The sequence below is a fragment of the Chionomys nivalis genome, chromosome 8, assembly GCF_950005125.1.
Source record: "Chionomys nivalis chromosome 8, mChiNiv1.1, whole genome shotgun sequence".
Classification (NCBI taxonomy): domain Eukaryota; kingdom Metazoa; phylum Chordata; class Mammalia; order Rodentia; family Cricetidae; genus Chionomys; species Chionomys nivalis.
Window position 1 is genome coordinate 68160006 of NC_080093.1, and position 27858 is coordinate 68187863.

Genomic DNA, 27858 nt, shown 5'->3' on the forward strand with positions numbered 1-27858 from the left:
CCTCACACACCACAGCTGATGCAAAAGCATGAGGATTTTATTAATTCTGTTGTGACAGGGTCCCTCAGCATTCGGGAAGCTGAGAGACCTCAAATAGCTGGCACAGGCTACTTTTAAAGGAGAAGGCCACAGAAGCAAGGGGGGTTGTGATTGGCTTATTCAAAAGGGCTATTACCAGTAATTGGCTGGAGAGCTGTAGCCAGATCAGGTCAGGTAAGAGGTCATTTTGACCCCATTTCCCAGGGGACCAAATCAAAACATAAGTATATGGGTAATTGTTCAGAAACTGAGTACGTGTGAGTGTAGCTGTTAGGTCCCTGGTTCCCAGGGGAGGATGGGAAGCACTATGGCACGGAAGCTGAGAGGATTCAGAATTGTCAGAAATGGCTTCAGAATTGTCTTAAAGTCTTACACCAGGAGTCTCACTCTCCCCCTCGTTCTCTCTCTGCTCCCTCTAGCCTGACTCCTCCTACTACTTATTCTTTCTGCTGCCAGCCCCACCCACCCATCCTCCACTGCCTAGTCACTGTCCATTCGGCTTTTTATCAGACCAGTCAGGGGCCACAGGCAGGCACTGAACAAAAGCAGCATAAACAAATGTAACACATCTTTACATAGTTAAAGTAATATTCCACGCAGGACGGTGGTGGCGCACGCTTTTAATCCCAGCACTCGGGAGGCAGGGACAGGCGGATCTCTGTGAGTTCGAAGACAGCCTGGTCTACAAGAGCTAGTTCCAGGACAGGCTCCAAAGCTACTGAGAAATCCTATCTTGAAAAACAAAACAAAACAAATTTTCCAAGACAACATTCCAAAGTCTGCCCCCATGACACATCTACTACAACAAGACCACACCTCTTGACCCTTTCTAAACCGTTCCACCAACTAGAGACAAAGTATTCGAACTTATGAGCCTATGGGGACAACATTGTCCTAGCCTTGTTAGTTTCTCAACTCACAATACCAGATGTAAAGTCATATTGAGATGCCAAGTCCAAATTACCTCTTTTGCCCTGAAGCAAGTCAGGAAGCGCTCCAAATCATGATATTTTGGCATAAAGATTACCTTGAGTTAAAGGCAACCGGGCAGAATCATATATATACTCCTGCCCTCCCACTGTTTGTATAAAAACAGGACATGGGTTCCCAAGGTGTCCTCCCTCCCCTTTCTATCAGTTAATACAGAAGCTAATTACTAGCGAGAACTTTAGATCTTTATCAAATCAGAAGTGGAAAGATTTCACACATTGCTAAACTATAATGAGTCTTTCATATTTTGATTTGTGGCCTTTGAGAACTGAAAACTACTTTCTTCTGTCATTTCTATACAAATTTATTGTTCTCTGTGGATGACTGCTAGATAGCCCCAAATTATAAGCCACTTTAAGTTATTTTTCCCTGGTTGTTCATAAACTTGTGGTACACATGTTCATAAACTTTTTGTAAATTTTTTTTTTCCGAGACAGGGTTTCTCTGTAGCTTTGGAGCCTGTCCTGGAACTAGCTCTTATAGACCAGGCTGGCCTCAAACTCACAGAGGTCTGCCTGCCTCTGCCTCCCAAGTGCTGGGATTAAAAAGGCGTAGGTCACCACCGCCTGGCAAACTTTTTTTTTTTTTTTTAATGAGACAGGGTCATATGTAGCTCAGGCTGGCCTCAAACTGGGTATGTAGCCAAGGCTGACTGTGAACACCTGATCGTCCTTGCCAGCATCTCCCAAGTGCTGGAATTTAAAGACAATGCCTATCAGCTTTCCCTCATCAACCTGTGTGCTGTTAAGAGCAGAGAACCAAGAAAGGCAGAGCAGCAGTTTTCTTTTCCCTACAGCTCTATGGAGGACTCTGGGTTCAGTCTAGCTGTCTCTGTTTATCTGTTGCAGCCTCTTTGCTTTTTATCTCTTGCTAGGGATGGGATTAAACCCAGGGCCTCTTGCATGCCAGGCGAGTGCTCTACCACTGGGCAGTTCTTATTCTCCAGCTGTCTGTCTACTTTCTAGATTCCATTCAGATTACCATTTTTTTTTTTTTTTTTTTTTTTTTTTGTCAAGTAGGTATAGGTGATGAAACCAGGGTTTTCTGAGGTACATCCCATGCAGCGGGGAAATGGCTAAAGGCGTTGCCCTTCTGGGTCGGCCCTCTAAGAGTATCCTGCCCCAGCTCCTTAGTTGCCAGGTTGGAGGTAGACGCCCGCTTGCGTGTTTTCAGGTTAGAAACTAAAGTGGGTCAGAAGAGAGTTCTGAGTGCTTGCTTCTCCATGAGGAACCAGTTCCTCTGCAATACTGAGATACCCACTAAGCCTGCATACAATGCCTCCTTGATTTAAAAGCCTCCTTAATTAAATCGTTCAGGAAGAACTCATTGAGCTGGGGACAAGTTCTTACATAGGATTTTAGGCAGGGTGCCATAGAATTCTAGCGCCAGAAACAGATGAAAAAAATTAAGTCACAGAGAAATCAGGTTAGCGGACACCAAACAGAGTTTCAGCCCTTAATTTTGTTCAGAGATGACTCTGAGGCCTGGGTTAGCTTGCTTGTGCCGTTTGATCCTTCCGCAGGGACGCACACTTTGGGCCAATGAGGCAGCCTGGTAGGGTTTCCCATCAACGCGCTCACGCGGTGACTACTCTGCACAGTCTAGTCTCTTCCCTGTGCCCATCTCCAAGATGGCGGCCGCGTCACTGCCCGGTCTCTACCCGTCTCCAAAATGGCCGCCCGCCCCGCCCACTCCCTCCCCTCCGGGACTGCGCAGCACGCTCCCGCCGCCCCTCCCTCCCGAACTCCACCCAGGTCGCAGGCTGCGCGGTCGGTGGCCGCGATTTCCCGCCATTGTGAGAAGTGGAGGTGGAGACCACCGCGCCGCCCCTGCCGCGGGTCGGCAGCTCAGAGGCACTCGTCACCGCGGCAGCGTCTCCCGGAGGCCCGCGGCTCGCGACGCCCCGCGCGTGGGAGGGCGCGGACGAGCCCCCGAGGAGCCGCCGGGTTCCGAGCGCGCTCGGCCCACGGAGAAGCGCCGCACGGGCCGCGCTGGCCCCGGCTCTCAGCGCCATGCCCTGTGGAGAAGACTGGCTGAGCCACCCGCTCGGCATCGTGCAGGGCTTCTTCGGTGAGTGGCGCGCGGCGAGCGAGTTGGCGTGGCCGGGCCTCTGGCGCGGCCGCCACTGGGACGACGGTCCGAGGGATCACCGTCGAGGTGATCTCGGGGCCCTGGGCCTAGCAGCCGAGCCGGGGACAGCTCTCTCGGGTCGCGGCCGCAGGTGCCACCACCTGCCCGCTGCCCGGCTCCCGCTGGCGGGCGGCGGGGACGTAGCTGCGAGCGCTGGCTGTGATTGACGGCCTGGCTCCTGGCTGGTGGCCTACCTAGCCCGGGTGCTGCAGGCGCGGAGAGGTCTCCTTGCCCACCGAGGGCTCCGAGAGCGGCGGCGGAGGGAAGCCACTCTGCCTGTGGGAGCCCGCAGGATATTTCAAAACTTCCGGTGTGTGTGTGGGGTGTGTGTGTGTGGGGTGCTCGATCCATCGCGCAGAAGTTCACTGTGCCCCTGTTTCTACATGTCCGCCTCGAGATAGGTGGCAATGCCTCGTTTTTTCTGTCCTGTTGACTAGAACGCGCCTGCTTTGTGACCCGCTCGCGTGCCCCTGCGGGGGCTAGCGAGAGATACTCAGCTGTTTACAAGCGTTTCTCCAGAGCGCGAGCCGGGAGTGCTGCAGGCAAGCGGGAGTAAATGTTGGCTGTCATTGTCGTCGTTACTCTTGTAGTTAACTAGACCTTCCGATTCCCACTCTCATCCCTATTTTCGTTTTGCTCAGGGACGACGGAGTCGGACTTGACTCGAAACCACTGATAGATCGGCAGCATTTGACTTGCATGGGATTAAAGGGCTGTGGGATTCTCTCATATCGTTTAAAACATAGTGAGGGGGCAGAGGGGTATTTCATTGTAAAGTCCATAGTTAGCATGTGCAAAGGCCCTGGGTTCAGTCCCTACACGCACACCCTGACATGTTAGCGAAGGGTTAGTAAGAAGCTACAGTCCTCAGCAGCCCGTAACCAATGTCTCCTAGACAGCTGCAGACTGGCCTGGGACTCATCGTATGGCCCAGGCTAGTTGAACTGTCATTTCTCTTGCCTCAGCCTCCTAAGTGCTGGGCTCTCAGCCCTGTGCCACCTCTCTCCGTGGGAAGTTTCCTGTAGTAGGGCCTTCATGCTCCCGCAGCAACCGTTTATTCTGCCTAGAATTCTAACCAACCCTGTTGTTTCCCAGGGTGAAACTATAAGAAGTACTGTAGTCGGAGAACACGGAATCTGATGAAGAGGGGGAGGGAGTGTGCATCCCCAGGAGAGACTAAAACATGGACATGGGATGTACTCAATGGGAGAATGCATGCCTGGCCTGCCGGCTGGTCTGGGTACACTGCAGGCCGAGTGAAGCAGATTCCTATGTAGCAATCTAGGGTGGTTTTCAAAGGGAATAGGCGGCTTCCTTGTGATTCTGGCACCTGGAAGACAGGCCTAATTGCTAGCTTGAGACTACCCTATAAGGTGAGACCCTATCTCTTAAAAAAAGGGGGGGGGAGGTATGTTCTTTCACTTAACGCTAGTAATTGAAGTTCAAAATATTGAACCCAACAATTGGTGCTGAGATTAGTAATGACTCCCAGATGTCGAGTGAGGATCCGATTCCCTATTGGCTGAAGGTGCAAATGGCATAGGCATGCTTTAGGACAAATCCTTCCATAGTTAAAGGTTTGGGACATAAAAGGGTTAAGTTCCCATGACTGTTTTCGAATTCTCTTCCCATTTCTTTGAGACAGGATCTCTAGCCCAGGCTGGCCTGGGGCTCATGGCTGCCTCAGCCTATGGAGTGCTGGCATCACTAGCTGACCACCTTGCCCAGCCAGAGAAATATTCCAGTACCCTGGACTGCTGTAGGGATAAAGTGGTTTTAAATATAATACTATTAGATATATTTCTGTCATATTTTGTTCCTTAAGTGTGATCCTAAGGCCACACATCTTTTCTTTTTTTTTCTAAAAAATATTTATTTATTTATTTATTTATTTATTTATTTATTATGTATACAATATTCTGTCTGTGTTTATGCATGAAGACCAGAAGAGGGCACCAGACCCTATTACAGATGGTTGTGAGCCACCATGTGGTTGCTGGGAACTGAACTCAGGACCTTTGGAAGAGCAGGTAATGCTCCTAACCTCTGAGCCATCTCTCCAGCCCCTACACATCTTTTCATAGTGCAGAAAAACCCATACTTTGGTTATAAATACTACAGTATTTTGCATATTGAATGAAAAGCAAATGGAAGGACATTGACTCGTTCTTTGTGTGGTGGAGGAGAGAGTTTATTGTAGATTAAAGGAAGAGTGTGACCAGAGGCAGGGACATTGGGAAGAGTCCAGAGAGGACATGACCGGACTGAGCTGGGCCTTGGGGGGAGGCGGAGCTTTACCAAAAGGCAAGGACGATAAAGGGTAAATGAAAGAGAGCAAGTAACCAAAATGGTTCATAATGGTTGGATTGTGTAGGGAAGGGCAGCTAGTGAAGTTTAGGTGGCAGGATGTGACAACCACACTCTGTAACAGGTGGGGACTGGGAGATGCTGGGAGAGCCTGGCAGCCAGGTCCACATTGATGTGTTAAATAGGCACCTTGTGTCTGTTTGTCCCAGGTCTGAGACCTAAATCTTGTGGCTTGTTTTGGGGAGTTCGTTTTTGTCCTTAGAATGACTCTCCAGAGAAGTGTAATCTGCTCCTTTGTGTTGCTGTTTTCCTGTCTTTAGGATTACATTATTACACAGAGAAACCCTGTCTTGAAAAAAAGGATTACATTAAACACCTGTATAGTAAAAGCATTGAAGGCAATGTGTGAGTTAAGCTTGGAGACACTGTCTGGTTTGTGTTTGGTTTTCGTTTCCCGTGCTGGGGATTGAACCAGGAACAGGCACATTCTCCACCTCTCAAGCCATAGCCTCTGCCTCGGTATTAGCTCTCTCGTTTGCTCTTCAGATAGAAAGGTAGTTGGTGTCTGTTGTTTTGTTTTTAAGAGGGAAATAGGAAGGCCTCTGTCATGTTTGGGGTAATCACTGGTTTATTATGGTTGTCTATTTATTTTGGCTGTGTTGGGATTGAACCTAGGGCCTCAGGTGTGCTGGGTAAAGACTCTACCACTGAGCCATATCCCTAGCACTCAATTTCTTTTTTTTTTTTAGATTTATTTATTCATTTATTATGTATACAGTGTTCTGTCTGCATGTGCATCTGCAGGCCAGAAGAGGGCACCAGATCTCATTACAGATGGTTGTGAGCCACCATGTGGTTGCTGGGAATTGAACTCAGGACCTCTGGAAGAACAGCCAGTGCTCTTAACCGCTGAGCCATCTCTCCAGCCCTCAATTTCTTTTCTTTACGTGGAGTTAGCTTGTAACAGTTCTAAATACAGAACCCCAAAAATTCACAGGTGCTAGACAGATGCTCTATGACTGTCACATCTAGTCCTTGGCTTTTTGAGATAGTGTCTCTCTTTGTAGGCCAGGATTCTGAACTTGTCATTCTCCTGTCTCCAAACTGTGGGACTACAGTTGTGAGCCATTATACCCTGTTCTAGAGTTTCTTAAAATTGAAAGATGCGATGTTTATGTTATCTTGATATATGTTTTCATATTTATTTATTTATTTTTGGTTTTGGGGGGACAGGGTTTCTCTGTGTAAGAGTCCTGGCTGTCCTAGCACTAACTCTGTAGGTCCGGCTGGCCTCGAACTCACTGAGGTCCATCTGCCTCTGCCTCCCAAGTGCTAGGATTACAGGCATGCACCACCACCCAGGCAAAATAATGTGTTTCTTAGTATGTCTTGAACATCTTCCCGTCTTAGGGAATTTATTTCGGCATTCTGAATGTCGCTGGTGTATACTGTTACACAAATTTCTTATCCTGTCATATATTTTAAGTTAGGTGACTAATCTAGAACTGTGTTGTCTGATACAGCAGCCACTTACTTAAATTAGTGAAAATTACACAAAATTAAAGGTTAAATTCCTTGTTGTTCCTAACTACGTTTCAGATGCTTATTAGCTTCTTGTGGGTAGAGACTGTAAGAGGCAGTAGAATCTTAGACTAATTTTTAACTGTGTCTGTGTGCTAGTGTGTGGATCTGTGCTTGTGAGTGGAGTTGCCCCTAGAAGCCAAAGGTATTGGAACCCCTCCCCCCACATGCAAAACAAACTGGAGTTACAGGCTGTTGTGGGCTCCCAACATGAGTGTTTGGGAAGCAAATCAGGTCCTCTGAAAGAACAGGTCTCCATCTTAACTCCAGAGCCATCTCCCTAGCCGCAAGCCTGTGCTCTTAGGTGGGATCTTGCTCTGGAGTCCAGGCTAGCCTTGAACTCACTGTGTAGCTCAGGCTGACCTTAGACTTCATCTGCCTCACCACCTAAATGCTGGTATTACAGGCATGTGCCTCCACACCCAGTTTCTGTCAGAATATTGTATCAGCTTTAATTATTAAATATTTCTTGTACCACCACACCCAGCTTCGGTCAGTGTGTTGTATCAGCTTTAGATTTAGTAAATATCTCTTGACCTGTCCAGAAATCTTCATCTTCAACACTGTTGTCTAGCCCAGGATCTGTGGTCCTCTGCGACAGCCTCCTTTCTTGTTTCTAGTATAGCTTCTCTGCTGTACTGGAACCAGTGGCTTTCAGTCGCTTCTAGAGACTTTTCCCCCTTGAGTTTTAGTTTCTTTAGGTAGCTCCAGCCCCATCCTTCTGCTTCAGCCTCAGCGTGGTACCCCTCTACACCCAAACTTCCGTTGAACGTGGTATATTATTACCTTAGTATGTGATCTATTTACTTTTTTCTTCTCTGGTACCCACTACCTAACCCAGGCTGGCCTTGAGCCTTCCAACTTCTGGGATTCTAAGCATGTACCATCACTTCTGGCTTTTATCTAAATGTCTTCTGAGGTGTTTTTATATCTACTTGTATATTTCTCCAAGGATATATGTACATGTATAGGTGCCCTTGGATAGCAGAAGTTACAGGCAGTTGTGAGTCTTTCTCTGTGGGTGCTAAGGAATATTTTTTACTCTAGTTTTCCTCATTTTTCATTTATTTTCTTGGTTTTTGTGAGTCAGTGTTTGTGGAGCTCAGGTTGGCCTCCAGCTCACTCTAACCAATGATGTTTCTGGCTTCCATGTGCTGGGAGGCATGTATCACCATGCCTGACCACTCTTCCCCTGTAGTAATAATTTGGATTATTAACCATTCATTTACTTTGAGACCAGATCTTGTCAGACTGGCATCCAACTCCTTCAGCTTCTAAGTAGCTGGGACTAAAGGCATGTGTCACCTCTCCTATCCATAACTACCTGGGGAGGGAGGGGGGAAGACTGTGTGCACAAACATGCATGTGAAGAGCAGAATACAGCTTTTGGGGATTAGTTCTTTCTGTCCCGTGTGGTTCCAGTGTTTGGACTTAGGTCATCAGGCTCGACAGCGAGCGTGCAATCGGTCTTGTTCACGGAGTCATCTCACTGGCCACATGACCGCTTCATTTCATGCTGCTTACAACTGCCTCCTCTCGAGGGTGTTTTAGTGTTGGCTTAGTTTGGTGTCTTGGTTGAATCTGATGTTCAAGGCTGACAAGCCTGTAAAGGAGGGGAAGTTTGAGCGTCTGATCACTGGTCTTTTTCAAGCATTCTAAGCAGTGATGAGATCCAGTCTGATTTTGTCTTCACCGTGAACCCAGGCGGTTCACAGTCAGTGTCTGAGCCCAGCTAGGAGCTCCTCTCTCTGCCACTCTACCCTCAGTAGGCACTAAACACTAATTATGGTAAGGCTAGAGCCCCAAGACTATGGGAAGGGACCTGGGTGTTTTGACGAACTGAGCAGAGTCAGGTCCTAGGTTTAGGAAGAGGAAGTTCAGGCAGCTCTCTCAAGGACACTCAGTTTTGTGTTTTAACTTGCTGTTTTTCTTCTCCATAGCCCACAGATTCACTTGTTCTCGGTTCCAGTCCACACCTACCTTTGTCCCCAATTCTAGATTTTTTCTCTTCTTGGCCCAGCATAGAGTCGACTGTTACCTCATGATTACTGACAACTCTGATGGCTGTAAGAGTTCGTGGGATAGTCACGTCTCTTGAGGCCTGCCTTAACGGCGGGGAGAGTCTCAGAGGAGTGAATTGAGCAACCATGGCAAAATGCCTATTTAAGTTCTAATAAAATCATGTGCTTAAAAGGCCAAAACATACCTGTTAAGTAAGCTCTGTTCTCCTGTTGAGTGGAACTCCTTTTATCATTTGATTTTTTTTTTTTTTAAACAGGGTTTCACTTACTATGTAGACCAGGCAGTCCTCACAAGAGATCCATATACTTGCCTCTGCCTACCAAGTGCTGGGATTAAAGATTTGTAGTATCAAGCCTGACCCAGGTTGAGCTGGAAACTTTAAACTGTTCTTGCTTTCTAGTGTTTTGAGGGTGGCAAAGCATTTTTATTCAGATATAATTCACATAAAATTTGCAATTTAGGCATATATGTTTGACCTGGTGATATAAGGCCTGTCTGGGCAACCAATGAAAATCTGTCTCAAGATAAAAAACTTGAGGATATAGCTGAGTGTTATTGGTATTATGTGGAGCCTTAGGTTTAATAACTACTAAATTATATAAATGGGTATTTAATGATTTTTAATTTTGTTTGTTTGTCTGAAAGGGGATGGTTTATGGGTACAGGAGTGCCACAGTACATGTGTGGAGGTCAGAGGACAACTTGTGGAGTTGGTTCTTTTTGAAACTTCTACTGTCTGGGTTCCAGTGATCAGACTCAGTTCATCGGGCTTGGCAGTAAGCAACCTGAACCACTAGCATTTTTTGTTTGTTTGTTTGGGTGTTTGTTTCCTTCTCTCTAGTTCACAAGCAAAGCCAGGAATTGAACTCTGGTCTTTTTGCTTGATACAGAGAATTTTCTCCCCCTTAGCAATCCTGGCTATGAGTTTTTGTTTTGTTTTTGGTTTTTCGAGACAGTGTTTCGCTGTAGTTTTAGAACCTGTCCTGGAACTAGCTCTTGTAGACCAGGCTGGCCTTGAACTCAGAGATCCACCTGCCTCTGCTGGGTTTAAAGGTGTGCACCACTACTGCCCGGCTTCCCACTGTGAGTTTTTAATTTTGATAAAGTCTAACTTATCTTCCTTTTGGTTGCTCATATTTTGGGGTATCCATATATTTGCCTATCGCCCCCTTTTTTTTAATAGTGAGTCAGGGGGTCTAAAGGAGTCTAAAGTCATTCTTTAATTTTTTTTTTTTTTTTTTTTTTTTTGAGACAGAGTTTCTCTGTAGCTTTGGAGCCTGTCCTGGAACTAGCTCTTGTAGACCAGGCTGGCCTCGAACTCACAGAGATCCGCCTGCCTCTGCCTTCCGAATGCTGGGATTAAAGGCGTGCGCCACCACCGCCCGGCTCTAAAGTCATTCTTTTACTGATAGCTGTCCAGTTTTCCCAGTCTTATTTGTTGGTGAGACTATCTTTTCCTTATTACAGTTTTAGCACCTTTATTGAAATATCAGTTGGTCCCACCTGGGTGGCTTTATTTATTTTTTTTTTTAAAGATTTATTTATTTATTATGTATACAGTGTTCTGTCTGCGTGTATTCCTGCAGGCCAGAAGAGGGTGCCAGATCTCATTACAGGTGGTTGTGAGCCACCATGTGGTTGCTGGGAATTGAACTCAGGACCTCTGGAAGAGCAGTCAGTACTCTTAACCACTGAGCCATCTCTCCAGCCCTGGGTGGCTTTATTTTGAACTTCATTTCTACTCTGTGGTCTCTATGATCTTCCTCCTTGCCAGTTTTCTTCTTTTTTTTTTTTTTTTTTTTTTTTTTTTTTTTTTTTTTTTGTCGAGACCGGGTTTCTCTGTAGCTTTGGAGCCTGTCCTGGAACTCCCTTTGTAGACCAAGCTGGTCTTGAACTCACAGAGATCCGCCTGCCTCTGCCTCCCAAGTGCTGGGATTAAAGGCGTGCGCCACCACCGCCTGGCTTGCCAGTTCTTCTTGACTGCTATGGCTTTGTGCTGTTTTGTTGTTGAGGAGTGGTGTGTGTTTGTCTGTACATACATGTCCAGTAGACACCAGAGGATGGCATTGGACATCCTGCTCTATCATTCTCCATTTTATTCTCTTGAAGCAGGGTCTTTTACCAGACCCAAAGCTTCTAGCTTTCGCTGTAGGGGCTGACTTGCCAGTTCCTGACACTACCTGTCTCCACTCCCCGTGTTAGGGTTGTAGGCTCCCATGGCCATACCCAACTTTTTTTGTGTGTGCTTGTGATTTGAATTCAGGTCTTAGCCTGTGTCAGCAAAACCCCCTTCTCAAAAAATGACACCCGTTATCCGCTGGGTTCATACACATATGACCTGGAATCCCAGCCCTCAAGATGGAAGCAGTAAGAATGCTAATTGCAAGGCCAGCCTGGGCAGCACAGTGAGACTCTAAATAGGTTGGGTGAGAGAGGGTGGAGATTGAGGACTACAGCTTAGTGGAGCATATGATCACCATGTTTGAGACCCTGGTGATCTCTAGCATTCTGGGGGAGGGGCAGCTAAGCCTTTGCTGTTATTGCTTATAACCATTATTCTAACCAGTACTTGATTTTACAGCCATTCACGACTGCTTCCATCCATTCTAGTTTTTGTTACTTGTATATGATTTTGAGGAATTTATTTAGAGCTGTTTTAAGTTCACAGGAGATATGAAAGGTAGAAGATTTCTGTGGAAGACCTCCCCCTCCTCCAAACGATAACATTTCCAACGAGAAGTGTATTTGTCACAATGGAGAAATTCTCCTTGGGCCAAGGAAGTGGCTCACTATGCTAACTGAATGTCTTGAATTCAATCCCTGGAACCCAGTCTAAAGGTGGGAGGACAGAATGAATTCTAGAGTTGTCCTCTGGACCCAGATTAGATTCCCAGTAACCTCATAGTAACTGTGACTCCAGTTCCATGAACTCTGATGCCCTCTTCTGACCTCTGCCAGCCCTCACAGTACTACACATACATTCAGGCACCACACCTACATAAAAAATAAAATGAATAGTTATTTAAAACCTTGTCCTGTGATCTCTGCACACAAGGCCCTGCCCCAAATATATGTATATAAAGCCTCCGTTAACATGGTGCCCTCCAAAGTCCACAGTTTCTCTGCATTGCTGGGGTAGAGTGATAGGAATGCATTCGCCGAGTGCCAGACTCCAGGCTGTCTGCTGTAGTGGCCGCAGCAGTGAATGAAAACTGCTGCTCTTCACAGCTCCGGCAGCCAAGGCAAAGCATTCTTTGCTGACCTGCATCCCGGGACTTGTTCTTTTTACGGAACAGCTTGGACACTTTCTCATGTGCATGTAATGTGGTTGGTGTTCTGTATAATCGCTACTCTATAGTGCTTACTCTCATCTGTGTGTGTGTGTGTGTACACGCGCACGAAAGTGCACACACATGCATGGATACTTGTCTCTTTTTTTTGACAGTTTCCGTCATAGAACAGAAAAGTAGTAAGTCTGTCTTATCCTTATTTTCTTTTGTGGAGTGTGTCTTTGGTGTTTTATTTGAACAGTTTTAGCCAAATTTTTGTCTATTTAGGTTTTCTTTTGTGTGATACTTTGAGTTTTATAATGTTACAGTTTTTTTGTTTGTTTAGTTCTGTGATCTATTTTAAATTAGTTTTGTAACAGATTTACGGTTTGGGCCTAAATTTCAATTTTTTTTGCAGGGATACTCATTTGTTCCAACATCATTCTTACAGTGCTTTCTCCTTTGTATATTGCTTCTTTGAAAGTTAAGTTGGCCACAGTGATGGTGTAAACCTGTAGGTTATTTATTTTGTTTCATTGAGCTGTCCTTTGCCAGCACTATACTTGGGCTTTTTTTTGTTTTCCATTTTTTTTCTTTTTGGGACTAGTTGTCACATAATGCAAGCTTGCCCTGAACTTGTTAATAGCCAAGAATGACCTTGAACTTGATCCTCCTGTCTCAGCCTAGTGCTTCAATTACAAGTTTATAAAGGTGTTCATCACCACCACTCAGTATATTTTAATAAAATTTTGTGTGTGTGTGGTTTTTTCGAGCCGGGTTTTTCTGTAGCTTTGGAGCCTGTCCTGGAACTAGCTCTTGTAGACCAGGCCGACCGCGAACTCACAGAGATTTACCTGCCTGCCTCCCGAGTGCTCAAGTGCTGGGATTAAAGGTGTGTGCCACCACCGCCCGGCATTGTAATAAAATTTAAAAATAGAAAAAGTCAAGTGTGCTCGTGAACAATTTTAACCCCAGCATCTGGAAAGCAGAGACAGGTGGATCTCCGAGTTTAAGGCCAGCCTGGTCTATAGAGTGAGTTACAAGCCCGCCAGGACCATACACTGAGATTCTTTCTCTTTAAAATGAAAAGAAAAAAGGGAATGGTCTTCTGGCCAGCAAGCTGGCTCAGTGGATAAAGGTGCTGGCTGCCATCCCTGATAATTTGAGTTCAATTCCTGAGACCCACTTAGTAGGAGAGAATTGACCCTTGAAAATTGTCCAACGAACACTCACTCACTCACTCACCTCGACAGGGTTTCTCTGTGCAACAGCCCTGACTATCCTGGAACTCACTCTGTAGACTAGGCTGGCCCAGAACTCACAGGGCTCTGTCTGCCTCTGCCTTTGGAGGGTAAAGGCGTGTGCCGCCCGGGAGCCTCCCTTTAAAATAGTTTTCAAAGCTGACTTAGATGAGAATGAGAGACAGCTTCACGGTGGGTCTGTTCACCAAGAAGATATGACCATATGTGCACCATCAGCAAAGCTCCAGAGCTCACGCAGATGCCGGCGAGCTGATGGGTGTGGAAACACAGCCACAGCTGAAGAGTTTGCTGCTGCTTATAGTGGCTGGTAAATTCGTAGAGCTCCTGAAGGTCTGAGAGTGCCCCTCAACCAAGCAGCTCATTTAGTGTGCTCACCTCCCAGTTCCAGAACAGGCACTGTCCAAGCGCACATGTGACTTTGACCAAGATAAATCATTCTGAGTTATGAAGAAAATCATGGTGTGTGTTCTACAGGAAGAGGGTTGGAAATCAGAAAGATGACAGAAAAATTCAAACTTGTAAAACATAAACAGTCAACAGATCAAAAAGAAGTCTCTATGAAACTTAAAATTATTTTCAGTCAAGCAAAAATGGAAACATGAGAACGTTTTCTTTTCTTTTTTCTTTTTTTAAAAAAAATTATTTATTTATTATGTATACAATATTCTGTCTGTGTATGCCTGCAGGCCAGAAGAGGGCACCAGACCCCATTACAGATGGTTGTGAGCCATCATGTGGTTGCTGGGAATTGAACTCAGGACCCTTGGAAGAGCAGGCAATGCTCTTAACCTCTGAGCCATCTCTCCAGCCCATGAGAACGTTTTCTAAGCACAACCAGAGACATTGCTGTATGTGTGTTTAAAAAGAAAGCTTCAACCTTTAATCCCAGCACCTGGGAGGCAGAGGCAGGTGGATCTCGAACTCACAGGGGCACACCTGCCTCTGCCTCCTTTGTGCTGGGATTAAAGGCATGCGCCACCACCCGGCCCCTTTCTGAGTTTTAGAGTCTGGCTACAAGACTGGGAAACACTCAGTTGGGAAAATGCTTGGCTCACAAGCATGATGACCTGAGTTCAATCCCAGAGCTCCCGTATAAAAGCGGGGTTTTGAGTGCATGTCCTTAGTTTCTACACTGGGGAGGTGAAGTGGAGCAAGGCAAATCTCTGTGGTTTGTTGGCTAGCCAGCCTACCTACTTGGCAAGTTTCAGGCCAGTGAGAGACCCTATCCAAAAAATGGTGGACAGTGCCTGCTGACAAATAACACTCTGGGTTGTCATTTGTCCCTTACACATATGTGCACACATGTGCATACACACATGAATGCACGAGCACATCACTCGTCCCATAAGAGTCTCCCTATGTTAAAATGGCTTGGGCCTTTGCAGCCTTTAAAACCAACAAATTGTGCCATTTTGCTATCATTCTGACTTTTTGACACAGGTTATAATTGTAGTCCGGGCTGGACTGGAACTCACCGCCTCCTCCAGCTGGTACCTCGCTAGTTTGTCACACATTCCTCCTCGGTTGCCCTCCTTGATAATTTCTTTGTTTCAGCGTTGCTGGGTTTGGACTTCAGATATGGGGAGTAAGCAATGCCAGGGCATTCTGTGTACCATAGTCACAAACAATCCAACCTACTTTCCCTCCCCTCCAGCGTCTCACTAGTCTCCACTGTGCTGTCTGTCTTTAGGAACTGGCCTGGTCTAGTTCCCATGTTAAGTGGAACCATCCTGTTTGTCTGCTTAAATCTCCCTTTAGCAAAATGCCTGCCTGCCTGCCTGCCTGCCTGCCTGCCTGCCTGCCTGCCTGCCTGCCTCCCTCCCTCCCTCCCTCCCTCCCTCCCTCCCTTCTTCCTTCCTTTCTTCCTTCACAAAGGAACACAGGGTAATCCAATGAATAAAGGTTTTTTTTTTTTGAGATAGGGTTTCTCTGTATAGCTTTGATTGTCTAGAAACTTGCTTTTTAGACTAGGCTGGCCTTGAACTCATAGAGATCCACCTACTGGAGTCGAGCTTTCTTTGGTCTGTCAACTCCCAAATAATGACAGAGACTTTTTATTAATTATGAAAGCTTGGCCTTAAAATATGCTTGTTCGGGGCTGGAGAGATGGCTCAGTGGTTAAGAGCACTGACTGTTCTTCCAGAGGTCCTGAGTTCAATTCCCAGCAACCACATGGTGGCTCACAGCCATCTGTAATGAGACCTGGCGCCCCCTTCTGGAAATGCAGGCACACATGGAAGGAATGCTGTACACATAATAAATAAATAAATCTTTAAAAAATATATATATGCTTGTTCGCAACTAGCTCTTAAAACTTAAATTAGGCCATTTATATTAATCTGCGTTCTTCCACATGGCTCAGTACTTACATCCAGCTTCTCTGTGTCTAGCTGGCAAATCTCCCCACCCCCTACCAGATTTCTTTCTAGGGTTCCTATCTGTCCCCGGAAGTCCTGTTTATCCTCTCCTGCCTAGCTATGACCGTTCTGCTCTGGCTCGTTATTAAACCAGTCAGAAGGTACCTTAAGCAGGTGAGGAAGGGCAGAAACACATCTGCACATCATGTACAAAAAGATTATCCCAGCAGCCTACCTCCTCCTCCTGAGTGCTGGGATTAAAGGCATGTGCCCACCAGGTGTAAGGATATTCTTTGAAGCAAAACTGAAACTATACGCAGAAATAGAAATCTCAACCTAAACCTCATACTTTACATAGAAATTAACTCAGTTGGTCATGGATCTAAGAACAAAACCTAGAGTAGGACACCCAGATTGTTTTGTTCTTCATTTCTAATTGAATTGTATGTGTGTGTAAATGGGTGGTGCACGTGTGGAGGTCACTTCTCTCCTTCCCTCATGTAGGTCCCAGGGATTGATCTACAGTCATCAAGTGTGGCCTAGTTAAGGGAAAAATGTTTGGAAACGGCGAAAGCAAGGTTTTTGCGTTTCTGACAGTCTCAGCTCCATCACAATTAGAAACAAATTCCTCTTATTTGGCATCTATTTAGAGCAACCATGTGGTAAATAAAAAGGCTTGCCAGACATGTGTGCTAGGGGAGTTAGCTGTATCCTGTCTAACTGTTGGGTCTTTTCACCACCTGTAAGCCGCTCCTGCAGATGGCTTACTCATTGTAAGAGCTGAAGATATACTGTATGTGGAGTGGAGAACTGGCTGCCACTTTGGGTGATGAAGGATAGACCATCACTTACGTGGCAGTACAATGGGTGTTGAAGGACAGAATTAAAATTTCAAGGTTTTTCTTTTTCCTGTTTTGTTTTTATTTCATTTGATATTGACTCATGTAACTGAGGCAGGCCTTATTTATACTCACTATATAACTGAGGAACCCTGAGCTCCTGATCCTCCTGCTGCTACCTCCCAAATGCTGAGGTCACAGCCGTGTCATTTACACCTTCATAAGATTTCTCCCACTTTTCTAGTATTGGGAGTTAGACCTGAGACCTTGTGTATTAGATAAGTACCCTGCCACTGACCTATATCCATAGCACAGATTAAAGACCTTATTTGGCCTTATTTTTGATTCTAGAGTCAGGCAACCCAACATAACTAGTATGGTATGATTACCAGTGTCAAAAGAAAAAAAGCACAAATTTAGTTTATTGATCTTAATTTTTGTTTTGTTGTTATGTTTAGAATTCTAGGATTGGGCAACACTTCCATTATCTATTCCATTTTTTTTTGTTGTTTTTGTTTTTCGAGACAGGGTTTCTCAGTGGCTTTGGAGCCTGTCCTGGAACTAGCTCTGTAGACCAGGCTGGTCTCGAACTCACAGAGATCCGCCTGCCTCTGCCTCCCGAGTGCTGGGATTAAAGGTGTGCGCCACCATCGCCCGGCTATTTATTTATTTATTTATTTATTGGTTTTTCGTATCTATTCCATTAGATAGTTAAGATTTTGATAGGCTGAGGAGAAGAATTTGTTGAATTTTATAGGAAGCCTAAAGAAAGCAGAAACGGGAAATAGATTGTTCGTTTCCAAGGTATTTCCCTTGGCAGGTGGGCAGCAGGACTGGACAATTGAGAAACAACTGATTAGTGTTTGGAGGCCTAAGGTCACTGGTATAAAGAATACGATGAGGGGGCTGGAGAGACGGCTCAGTAGTTAAGAGCATTGGCTGCTCATAATAAATAAATCTTTAAAGAGAAAAATGAATATGATGAGAGAAACTGAATGCCAGGCCAGTTCAGACTGGTTGGTTGGAGAATTTGCCTGTGCTTTTCTCCTGGCTTCTTGGAAGATCAGGCAAAAAGCTTAGTTTCCTGGTGTTTTGGTAACATAGAACTTTAGGTTTTAGCATGCTAATTGCATTTTATTTTAGTCAGGCTTTCTGTGCATTTGCCTCCTCAAATGGTCGAGTGGTGGTGGTGCGGATCTTTAATCCCAGCCCTTGGGAGGCAGAGGCAGACCTTGAATTTATAGAGATCCACCTACCTTTACCTCCCAAGTGCTGGGATTAAAGACTGGCGCTCCCACCACCCAGCTCAAGGAAAGTATTAACTGACATTGCTACATCCATGGTTGGTTGTATCAGGGCCTGCAGAGATGTCTCAGTGTTTAAGAGCACCTACTGCTCCCGCAGAGGATCCAGATTTAGTTCCCAGCTCTTACTTAGGTAACTCACAGCTGATTGTAATTCTATGTCAAGGCGATATGATGCCCTCTTATGGCCTCTTCAGGCACCTGTGCTCAAGTACATACCTACACACAGATACACATAATTAAAAAATAAATCTTTTAAAAAGTATTTAAAGTATTATTACAGCTGTTTAAACTTACGATAATCTGAAGAAACACACTGAAATATTTAGAAGGCAAGTGTACATAATGCATGTAACTTAAATGGTTTAGAAAAGACTTGTGATGATCAAACAAATGATAAGACAGACGGAGCAAAGATAGGTGTTCTTGTTTTTAATAATTTATTTAAATTTATTTTATGTGCATTGATGTGAAGGTGTCAGATCCCCAGGAACTGGAGTTACAGACAGTTGTGAGCTGCCATGTGGGCGCTGGGAATTGAACTCAGGTCCTCTGGAAGAGCAGTCAGTGCTCGTATCTGCTGAGCCATCTCTCCAGCCCCCGATATAGGTGTTCTTTATACTGTTTGTGTAGGTTAAAAGCTTCAAATTATTGCCAGATTCCCTTAGTTAGATCCTCAGAAACCAACTCTGGCAAATTGTTCTCTGGCCTCCTTGCATGTGTGCGTGCACATACACACACTAAGTAAGTAAGTGTGATTTAAAAATCTCACTGCTTTCCAGTTCAGAGTATATTACCATAAATAAAATAGCTTGGGTTGAATGTTTGATCTACTGTAGCTTGTGCTGGTCCAGGTAAACCACATATTCCACAGGTGTTGGCTCTCAGTTGTTAGTGCTGGAGAGCCATGGGGCCAGCAGCCTGGGTTTGTGGTACCCTGCGTCCAGCAGGGATGCTCCTTGAATGCCTGTGGCTGTCCCAGTTGCACTTGTATTAACTACTAAGCTTACATGGTATTGACTTGAACATAATCTCTTGGTCTTTGTTGTACTTTGATGATCATATTTCTCTTTCAGCCCAAAATGGAGTTAACCCCGACTGGGAGAAGAAAGTTATAGAATACTTCAAGGAAAAGCTGAAGGAAAATAATGCTCCTAAATGGGTGAGCTGGCTGGCTATAGTTTCTCTCAGCAGAATAGAACCTCCCCCCACCCCAATGTGAGGAGAAGTGGTTTAGTGAGTGCTGCTCCTGTCCCCAGTACATCCTCATTGCAAGGCTTTGCGCTGATGCTTGTGTTGTGCCTCTAGGTGGCAGTAAATGTCTGTTCCTTCCCGGTGAACTGTATAGTAGCTGTCACCTTTGTTCTGTTCCCTCCTAGAAGAATTGGCATGTGCTAATGTTCAAAGGACTCATAAGGTGCATGCCTTTCTGTTGATTGAAAGGAGTCAGGAGTCCTTTGTAGGAGGTGATGTCTGTAATCTGGGGCCTTGGGAGACACAGAAGGATAACAAGTTTGGGGCTAGCCTCTGCTATTAGTGAGTTCCAGACCATTCTGAGCTACAAAAAGTCTGTCTCAAAAGAAGGGAAAGAAGAGACAGAAAATAAAGAAGGCAGGCCGGGAGGGTGCACACGCTATGCATGCTTTTGGAAGGAAAAGCATCCCGTTATGGACAAGTGTTATCACAGGAACAGGGCTAGATTTTGAATGTGTGTGTGTTCAACAGTTACAGATGACAACTTTGCTGACTTGCTTGTTTGTTTTCTCTGAAGGTACCATCATTGAATGAAGTTCCCCTTCATTATTTGAAGCCTAACAGCTTTGTCAAGTTTCGTTGCATGATTCAGGATATGTTTGACCCTGAGTTTTACATGGGCGTTTATGAGACGGTTAACCAGAACACAAAAGCACGGGTATGTGTTGCTTTCTTCTTGAGATTTTCTGTTTATAATTTGTAATATTATATATATATGTGTGTGTGTATGTATGTATGTATGTATGTATGTATATCTATATATATATAATACTTTTTGTTTGTTTTGGTCATAGGTTCTTCATTTTGGAAAATATAGGGATATAGCAGAATGTGGGGTATGTATCTTTTATGTTATTTGAACTTTTTTTAGCATGATTTTTTTCACCTAAAAAGAGAATTTATTTTTCTTTGTTTGGTCTTTAATGTTGCTGTTTTGTGTGTGAATGAGTTCTTAAAAATCAGACAGAATTTTTTTTTTGTCTTTAAGAGTTTTCTGGGGGGCTAGAGAGATGGCTTAGAGGTTAAGAGCATTGCCTGCTCTTCCAAAGGTCCTGAGTTCAATTCCCAGCAACCACATGGTGGCTCACAACCATCTGTAATGAGGTCTGGTGCTCTCTTCTGGCCTTCAGGCATACACGCAGGCAGAATATTTTGTACATAATAAATAAATATTTTTTTAAAAAAGAGTTTTCTGACATAATTTTCTTACTTGTCTTTTAAAGATTTCTAGCAAGATTGTAAATGGTGAGATTTTTCCCCAATATTTGTGACTAAAAGCACGATGTATGATCATTTCTTTTTTTTTAAAGATTTGTTTATTTTTTTATACAGTATCCTGCTTGTTGGCCAGAAGAGGGCTCCAGATCTTATTATAGTTGGTTGTGAACCACCATGTGGTTGCTGGGAATTGAACTCAGGACCTCTGGAAGAGCAGTCAGTGCTCTTAACGTTTCTTTAAACGAAAGGGAAAGATAAACTTAGACTTATTTGTAGACCAGGCTGACTTCAGATTCACAGAGATCTCCCTGACTCTGCCTCCCAAGTGCTGGGATTAAAGGTGTGCGCTACCATGGCCCAATTTATGTGCTTTTTTTAAAAGCCCACTTTGTGTCTTATCTCAATTTCAAACTTGCTGTCACGAGGGACTGTTTTTCCACCTTAAGACTTTTTCTTTTTTAGCAGAACAAAGGTAGATTTATTAAGGAAAACCCACAGCTTTCTAAGTTATTATTTAAATAGAGTGCCTTCCTTGGGGAGTAAGGTCTGAATTTTAAATCCATTTCAGAGGTAACTATAATGAGTATTTACTAAGTTTTGCTGGCAGAGGCTGAATTGGATGTTTTCTATAGAGAGAGATTATTGAGCACTTTGTCATTTGGAGGCTCAGCACGCTGGGCATCAAACCCAGGGCATCATACACATTAAGCAAGGACTCTTACCACTGAACTCATGCTTTGTCTTTAGAAGGATTTAATTTCATAACTGGGGTACTGTGTGTTATGGCTTTGAGGAAGGCATTGTTTTGGCTATTGTGTTTGAAAAAAGATTTCCCTTGGTTTTGTTTTTAAAATTGGTACCTTGAGGGCTGGTGAGGTGACTCAGTGGGTGAGAGCAATTGCTATCAAGCCTGATGGCTAAGTTCAGGCTCTGAAACCCACGTGGTGAACTCCTCTATGTTGTCCTCTCACTTCCGTGTGTAACCATGGCATACATGTGTCCCTCTGCCCACATACGCAGTAAATAGTTGAATGAATGTAGTAAAAGTGGACGTTGGAAAGCTGGATATGTAGTCACTCACTTCTGTAATCCCTGACCCTGGGAGGCTGCTGCAGGAGAATTGCCAAATATTAGAGCCCAACACTGTTATCATTTATAAAGAGCTGGGACCCCAGGCTGGTCCACGAGGGGCGTGACAAATAGGCCATGCACAGAGAGCTTGGGTATAGAGTTTCTTTAATGGGTTAGGAAGGGGAAAGGGGGGAGAGAAGAGAGTCAGAAGCTGCCTCTCCAGAAGAAGGGGGAGTGAGGGAAAGAGGAAGGGAGGAGTGTTAAAGAGAGGAGGTGGGAGATCCCATGGCCTTGGGGGGGGGGGGCTGGGAGTGGGCGGAGCTTGTCTCTTAAAGGGATAGGGTGACAGACCAGGCCAGCAGACTACAACAAACACAAGCTACAGAGTGACAGCCCCCCCACTCAAGAAAAGAAAGAAAGAAAGAAAGAAAGAAAGAAAGAAAGAAAGAAAGAAAGAAAGAAAGAAAGAGAATGAGGTAGTTTTGGAAGCATAGTGTGTTGTGTGGTAGCAGCGTCTGCCTTTACACTCTTACCGGTACTCGGGAGTCGGAGGCAGAGGACCACAAATTCATGCCAGCCAGACTCTGAAATTAACTGCTTGTTAATTACATTAACTTGAGATAACATTTATTTTGATTTTATAATATGAAAATGCATATTTCTTAACAAAACTTTAAAAATGCTTTCTGTATATCACAGCCTCAACAGGAGCTTGACTTAAACTCTCCACGATCTACCACGGCAGAAAGACAGACCTTCTACTGTGTCCCAGTGCCTGGAGAATCTTCATGGGTCAAAGAGATATCCTTTATCTGAACCTTACTATTTGATGAGTGATTCTTAATTTTTTTCTTAATTTAAAGGGTCATAGTTCAGATTATAGATTTGTAATCCTTTTACCCTGGGTGACATTAGGTAGGAAAAAAAAAGTGTTTGTATACAACATATGTCCTTAATAAAACATAAATTTAAGTATTTATAACAGAGAAATGCCTAAATTCTGATATATCCCTATAGTGAAACACTATTAAAATAAGTTGAGGTAGATTTATAGGTACTTAAATATTATGATAATAAGAGAAGGGTGCAGTTTCAAATTATAATGCATTCTAATTTTTTAGAGATTTATTTTAGTTTTTAAAGGTGTTTGTTTGTGTTTCTGAATGAGTTTATGTGCACTACACGCTCACAGGAGCCCGGGCGGAAGCTGAAAGAGAATTTCACATCCTTTTGAACTGGGGTTAGGGTGGCCGTGTGGATGCTGGGAAGAGAACCTAGGTCCTCTGAAGAGCAGCAGTGTTCTTAGCCATGTCTCCAGCCACAGTAAACTGTATCTTTGAATATGTTTCAGTCATTTAGTTAAAACGGTTTTGGGGGATGGTTTGTTCTGTTTTGTTTTAGTGGTGCTTATGTTTTGAGGCAAGGTCTACACAGTTCAGGTGCTGACCTCAGCTCCTGATCCTCCTCCAGTGGCTGGGACTATATCCTATGCCTCTTAGCCTGGCCAGACTTTCCCCTTTTAACCCTTTGCATAGTCTCCCTGTCTCCTTTAGTGCCCGTGGGTCTCTAGTTTGGCTCTTTCATCCTCGGTGCTGTTACTGATCTGTGTTGCAGGAGTTTGTCAGATGTCCTCTCTAATGTCCTCCCATGACTCCTACCCTTTCCTTCGTGTTTAGCTTTTCTTTTTTCTTTTTTACAGAGCTGAGGGTTGAACCCAGCTCCTTTTGCATGCTGGGTAAACCCTCTGTCCCTGACCTCCATCTTCAGCCCCAGAGTTTGGTTTTTCTGGCTTCTTCTTTTTTTTTTTTTAAACATTTATTTATTTATTATGTATACAATATTCTGTCTGTGTGTATGTCTGCAGGCCACAAGAGGGCACCAGACCCCATTACAGATGGTTGTGAGCCACCATGTGGTTGCTGGGAATTGAACTCAGGACCTTTGGAAGAGCAGGCAAGGCTCTTAACCTCTGAGCCATCTCTCCAGCCCCCTTTTCTGGCTTCTTAAGCCAAACAATTATTGATTTCAGATTTTCTGGTATTGGCAAAATAAAAATGTCCTCTCTAATATTAGAGCACTAGATCCCTGTCTAATCAGCATTTGGTTTCTAATCTTCCTTGTGATGTCTTTGACCTCTGTCTCCACAGTGTCATTCTGTGATTTCCCCGTTCTTTGTGTTACTGTCATTATGTATTTCATTGTACATAAGCTATAGAGCCTATGTTAATGGGTATTTATTTGTTTATGTGTATGGTTGTTTTTTATTATTATTGCTTGCATGTGTCTGTGCACCATGGACTTGCTTTCTGCTTCAGAGGCTAGAGGGGTATTAAGGTCCAGCCTTGAAGGGGTTCACACATTTCACACGTTACAGGGTAGAGGCATATGGATTAGAAATGTCTGTAGTGCACGCCTTTAGTCCCAGCATGCGGGAGGCAGAGGTAGGCGAATCTCTGTGAGTCTGAGGCCAGCCTGGTCTACAGAGCGAGTTCCAGAGCAGGCTTCAAAGCTACACAGAGAAACCCTGTCTCGAAAAACCAGAAAAGAAGGGAGGAGAAAGAAAACGACAGACAGAAAGAGCAGAGATACTAAAGAAATACGGACATAGGATAGAATCGGGAGGGCAATTCAGTGAATACTGAATTTGCCTACGTTTATTTTCTTTCTTTTTTTTTTTTAAATATTTATTTATTTATTATGTATACAATATTCTGTCTGTATGCCTGAAGGCCAGAAGAGGGCACCAGACCTCTTTACAGATGGTTGTGAGCCACCATGTCGTTGCTGGGAATTGAACTCAGGACCTTTGGAAGAGCAGGCAATGCTCTTAACCACTGAGCCATCTCTCCAGCCCCACGTTTATTTTCCATATGCTTGTACACCCCAATCCAAAAAGGGGAGGGAAGAAGGCAAAAGACTGCTTTAACATGATACAGAGAACAAACAGGGCAATTACCTCTTCCATATCTGAAGCATACCCTGAGTTAAGTATTCTGTTGGTTTAGGAAGGAGCAAGAATAGGCCTGAACTCTCTGACCTCCAGTCAAGGTGGAGCAGACCCACCTCTCTGGGCTCCCACAGAGGCAGGTAATAAATTCCCTGGGACTGGAGTTGAAGACAGGTGCTAGCTGCTATACGGATGCTGGCAGTGGAGCCGTCAGTACTCTTAACTACCGAGCCTCCTTTCCATCTTGTTGTAAATTAATCGATTAATTAGTTTCCTTATTTATTTCTGAAGATATATTTAGGAGAGGGCATTGGCTACCCTAGAGCTAGAGTTACAGGTGTTTTTTGTTGATGTAAATACAAGGAACTGAATTGTGGCCTTCCGCAAAAATGCAATAGGTGTTCTTAACTGTTAACTCTGGCCGTTAACTCTGGCCCCTGGTTTGTTTTAACAGTACAGTTGTTTGTCTTCTATATAAACTGAGAAAAAAACTACATCATCTATACTTGTGAACATATATATTCACTATCTGTTTCCCTTTGTTCTTTGTGTGTGTGAAATTATTTCCCTTAGATTCTGCCCCCCCCCCTCCGCCTCCTTTAAAACAGGGCTAAGAGTGGTGAATTCCTTCATGAAAGTTCAACTCTTCACCTTCATTTTTGAAGGAGATTGTCACTACATGTAACATTCTTGATTGACACATTTCACTAGTGTGTTAATGTACAGGGCCGTTATCTCTTAGCCTTCATTCTTTATTGATGAACGGTTGGCTATCATTCTTATCATTCCTCTTATATAGTATGTGTTTTGTACTCTTTTCGCTGCTTCTAAAATATTCTATTTTCAGCCTTTTAACTATGTTGTGCCTGGGTGTGGAGTTTTTGGTTTGGGAGTTTGGGGTTCCCGTTCTTTTTGGGGGGAGACATATACTTCTCTTAGTTGGGTTTTGTTGAACTTTCCAGTTTGTGGATATTTTTCAGCAACATTTTTAGTCATTTCTTCAAATATTTTTCTGTCCTAATCTCAGTACGTGAAACATAGACTAGACTGTATGGGCGTCTGTGTGTGCCCAGCTGGGGTTTGTTTGTTATTGTGAGCTCTGGGGAGGCAAGCACTTTACTGCCTGAGCTCTTCCAGCCCCTTTGTGGAATGCCCATCACATATTATAAGACTACTTTATCTTTTCTTTTGACAGCCATCTTCTCATTTTGCTTTTTTGTTTTTTATCCCGTTGCTAGAAGTCGAGCCCAGTTCCTTAGAAGCAGGCAAACCTTCTCCCACAGGCACACCCCAGTTGGGGTTTGTTTTGTTATTTGATATTTCCCCCCTCGTTTTGCTTTAGTTGAATCGTTAATGTTAAGCCGTGTTCATGGTCACTGAATTTTTTTCTCCATCCCTGGTTTATAAACAATCACTTGTGTCTATGTGTGTTTCTGAGGGGTTTGGGTGGAGGCAGGGTCAATAGAAGTAGTTTGAGTTTTTGTTGGTTTTTTTTCCCCTCGTTTCACATCATTTTATTTTATTTTATTTTATGGTTTTTTGAGACAGGGTTTCTCTGTGTCTTTGGAGCCTGTCCTGGAACTAGCTCTTGTAGACCAGACTGGCCTCGAACTCCACAGAGATCCGCCTGCCTCTGCCTCCCGAGTGCTGGGATTAAAGGTGTGCGCCACCACCGCTCGGCTCACATCATTTATTTTCAGATCTTATTTTCCGCCTGGTTATTTCAGTGTTTCTGTTTCTCTGTGAATATTCCCCATCTGTTTACTCATCATCTCTTTTTCCTGGCACTTACTCTGTAGACCAGGCTGGCCTTGAACTCGCAGAAATCCGCTTGCGCCGCTGCTCACTTTTTGTTTTTGAGAGAGCATTTCGGGTCACCTAGCCTGGGCTTGAACTTGCCTTATCTCCAAGGATGGCATTAATTTCTGGTCATTCTAGCCCTAGAGAGCTGGGATTCCAGGCAGGCACCGCCTGGGAGTGGCAGAAAGTAAGTCAGGGCTTTATACGTGCTGGGCAACCTTATGTCAACTGAGCTACACTCCAGCTCTGCCCTTTAATACAGCGAGTTACCTTTCTGTTAAATCCCTGCCCACTAATTCCTGTTATCTCTGGGTTTGTTTGCACTGATTTAAAAATCTGATAACAGGTCTGACTTTCCTGTTTCCTTAACTACTGTTTTATTATCTGCTAAAAAGCCAGCATTGTAGTAGCGTTTTGAGTTTCCTGCCTTCAAAAGGGTTCACTTTGGTTTTGGCAGTTTGTATGCTGGATAGCATTTTTTCTTGTCAAGGAGTGGTGCAGGAATTGATCAACATGGGTAACAGAATTACTCCAGTTCCACAAGACATAGCCCCTAAGCAACAACACAGGCTGTGTCTAGCTTTTAGATGCCTGCTAGGCTTGCAGTTTGGTGCTTGTCCAAAGATCAGAATTCCTGGGTCTTGTGTCTACAGCTGTTCCTCTGGATACCCTTTAGCAAATTTCTGCTGCTCTGTAACTCTGAACTCTGGGCTTTGTTTTCTCCATCCAGCAAGAGATAGATTGCCACTCATCTTTGCTACAGTTTGGAAGGTCCTCCTGCAGCCAGAGGGATGTGGAGTTTGTCCTGGGGTTGTGTCTCCTTATTCACGGATTATGACCTTGCGTTCATTGTTGTCCATTCCTGAGGACAGATACTTTATCTGTGTTGTCCAGGTTTGTTGTTTTTACCAAGAGGATGTGGGGCATAGAGAAAAACCTCTTATTTCAGAACCCAAACTGTCTAGCCTCTTTTCAGAAGTATTTTAGGATCTGAGAGTTGACTCAGCTATTAAGAACAATGGCTGCTCTTGCAGAGGACCTGGGTTTGGTTTCTAGTATCCAATAGCTACTTAGAATGGTTTGTAATTCCAGGGTCCAGGGAATCTGACACCCTCTTCTGGCCTCTAAGAGCAATACATGCATGTGGTTTACAAACATAATTGTAGACAAAACACTCAAAAGAAAATAAATCTTTTTTCTTAAAGTACTTCCTTTAACTGAATTGTCAAATTGGTGATGTTTTAGAACCGTGTAATTAACATAATTTAGGATAATCTGGTTCAAGATTATTGTCTTCTTAACCTTATATTTAACGCCTATGTCAATGCAAACCAAGCTCGAGTCAGTCCCTCGACTTCCTATACTCCCAGTCGGCACAAGAGGAGTTATGAAGATGATGAAGATATGGACCTACAGCCCAACAAGCAGAAAGACCAACATGCAGGTGCCAGACAAGCAGGTACTCTGT

General features: G+C 44.2%; 1 protein-coding gene across 2 annotated transcripts in view; it reads left to right on the forward strand.

Annotated features, from left to right (window-relative positions):
• The first annotated feature begins 2774 nt into the window (after nucleotides 1–2774).
• Mcmbp (minichromosome maintenance complex binding protein) overlaps nucleotides 2775–27858 on the forward strand; it is a 50669-nt gene continuing 25585 nt past the window's right edge. For both annotated transcript variants that reach the window (XM_057779668.1, XM_057779669.1), the window contains exons 1-6: nucleotides 2775–3099; nucleotides 19177–19262; nucleotides 19872–20012; nucleotides 20149–20190; nucleotides 22343–22444; nucleotides 27705–27849. In XM_057779668.1, coding sequence (XP_057635651.1) covers nucleotides 3042–3099; nucleotides 19177–19262; nucleotides 19872–20012; nucleotides 20149–20190; nucleotides 22343–22444; nucleotides 27705–27849 — 574 coding nt within the window. In that variant the 5' untranslated portion in view covers nucleotides 2775–3041. The remainder of the gene's footprint in view (nucleotides 3100–19176; nucleotides 19263–19871; nucleotides 20013–20148; nucleotides 20191–22342; nucleotides 22445–27704; nucleotides 27850–27858) is intronic.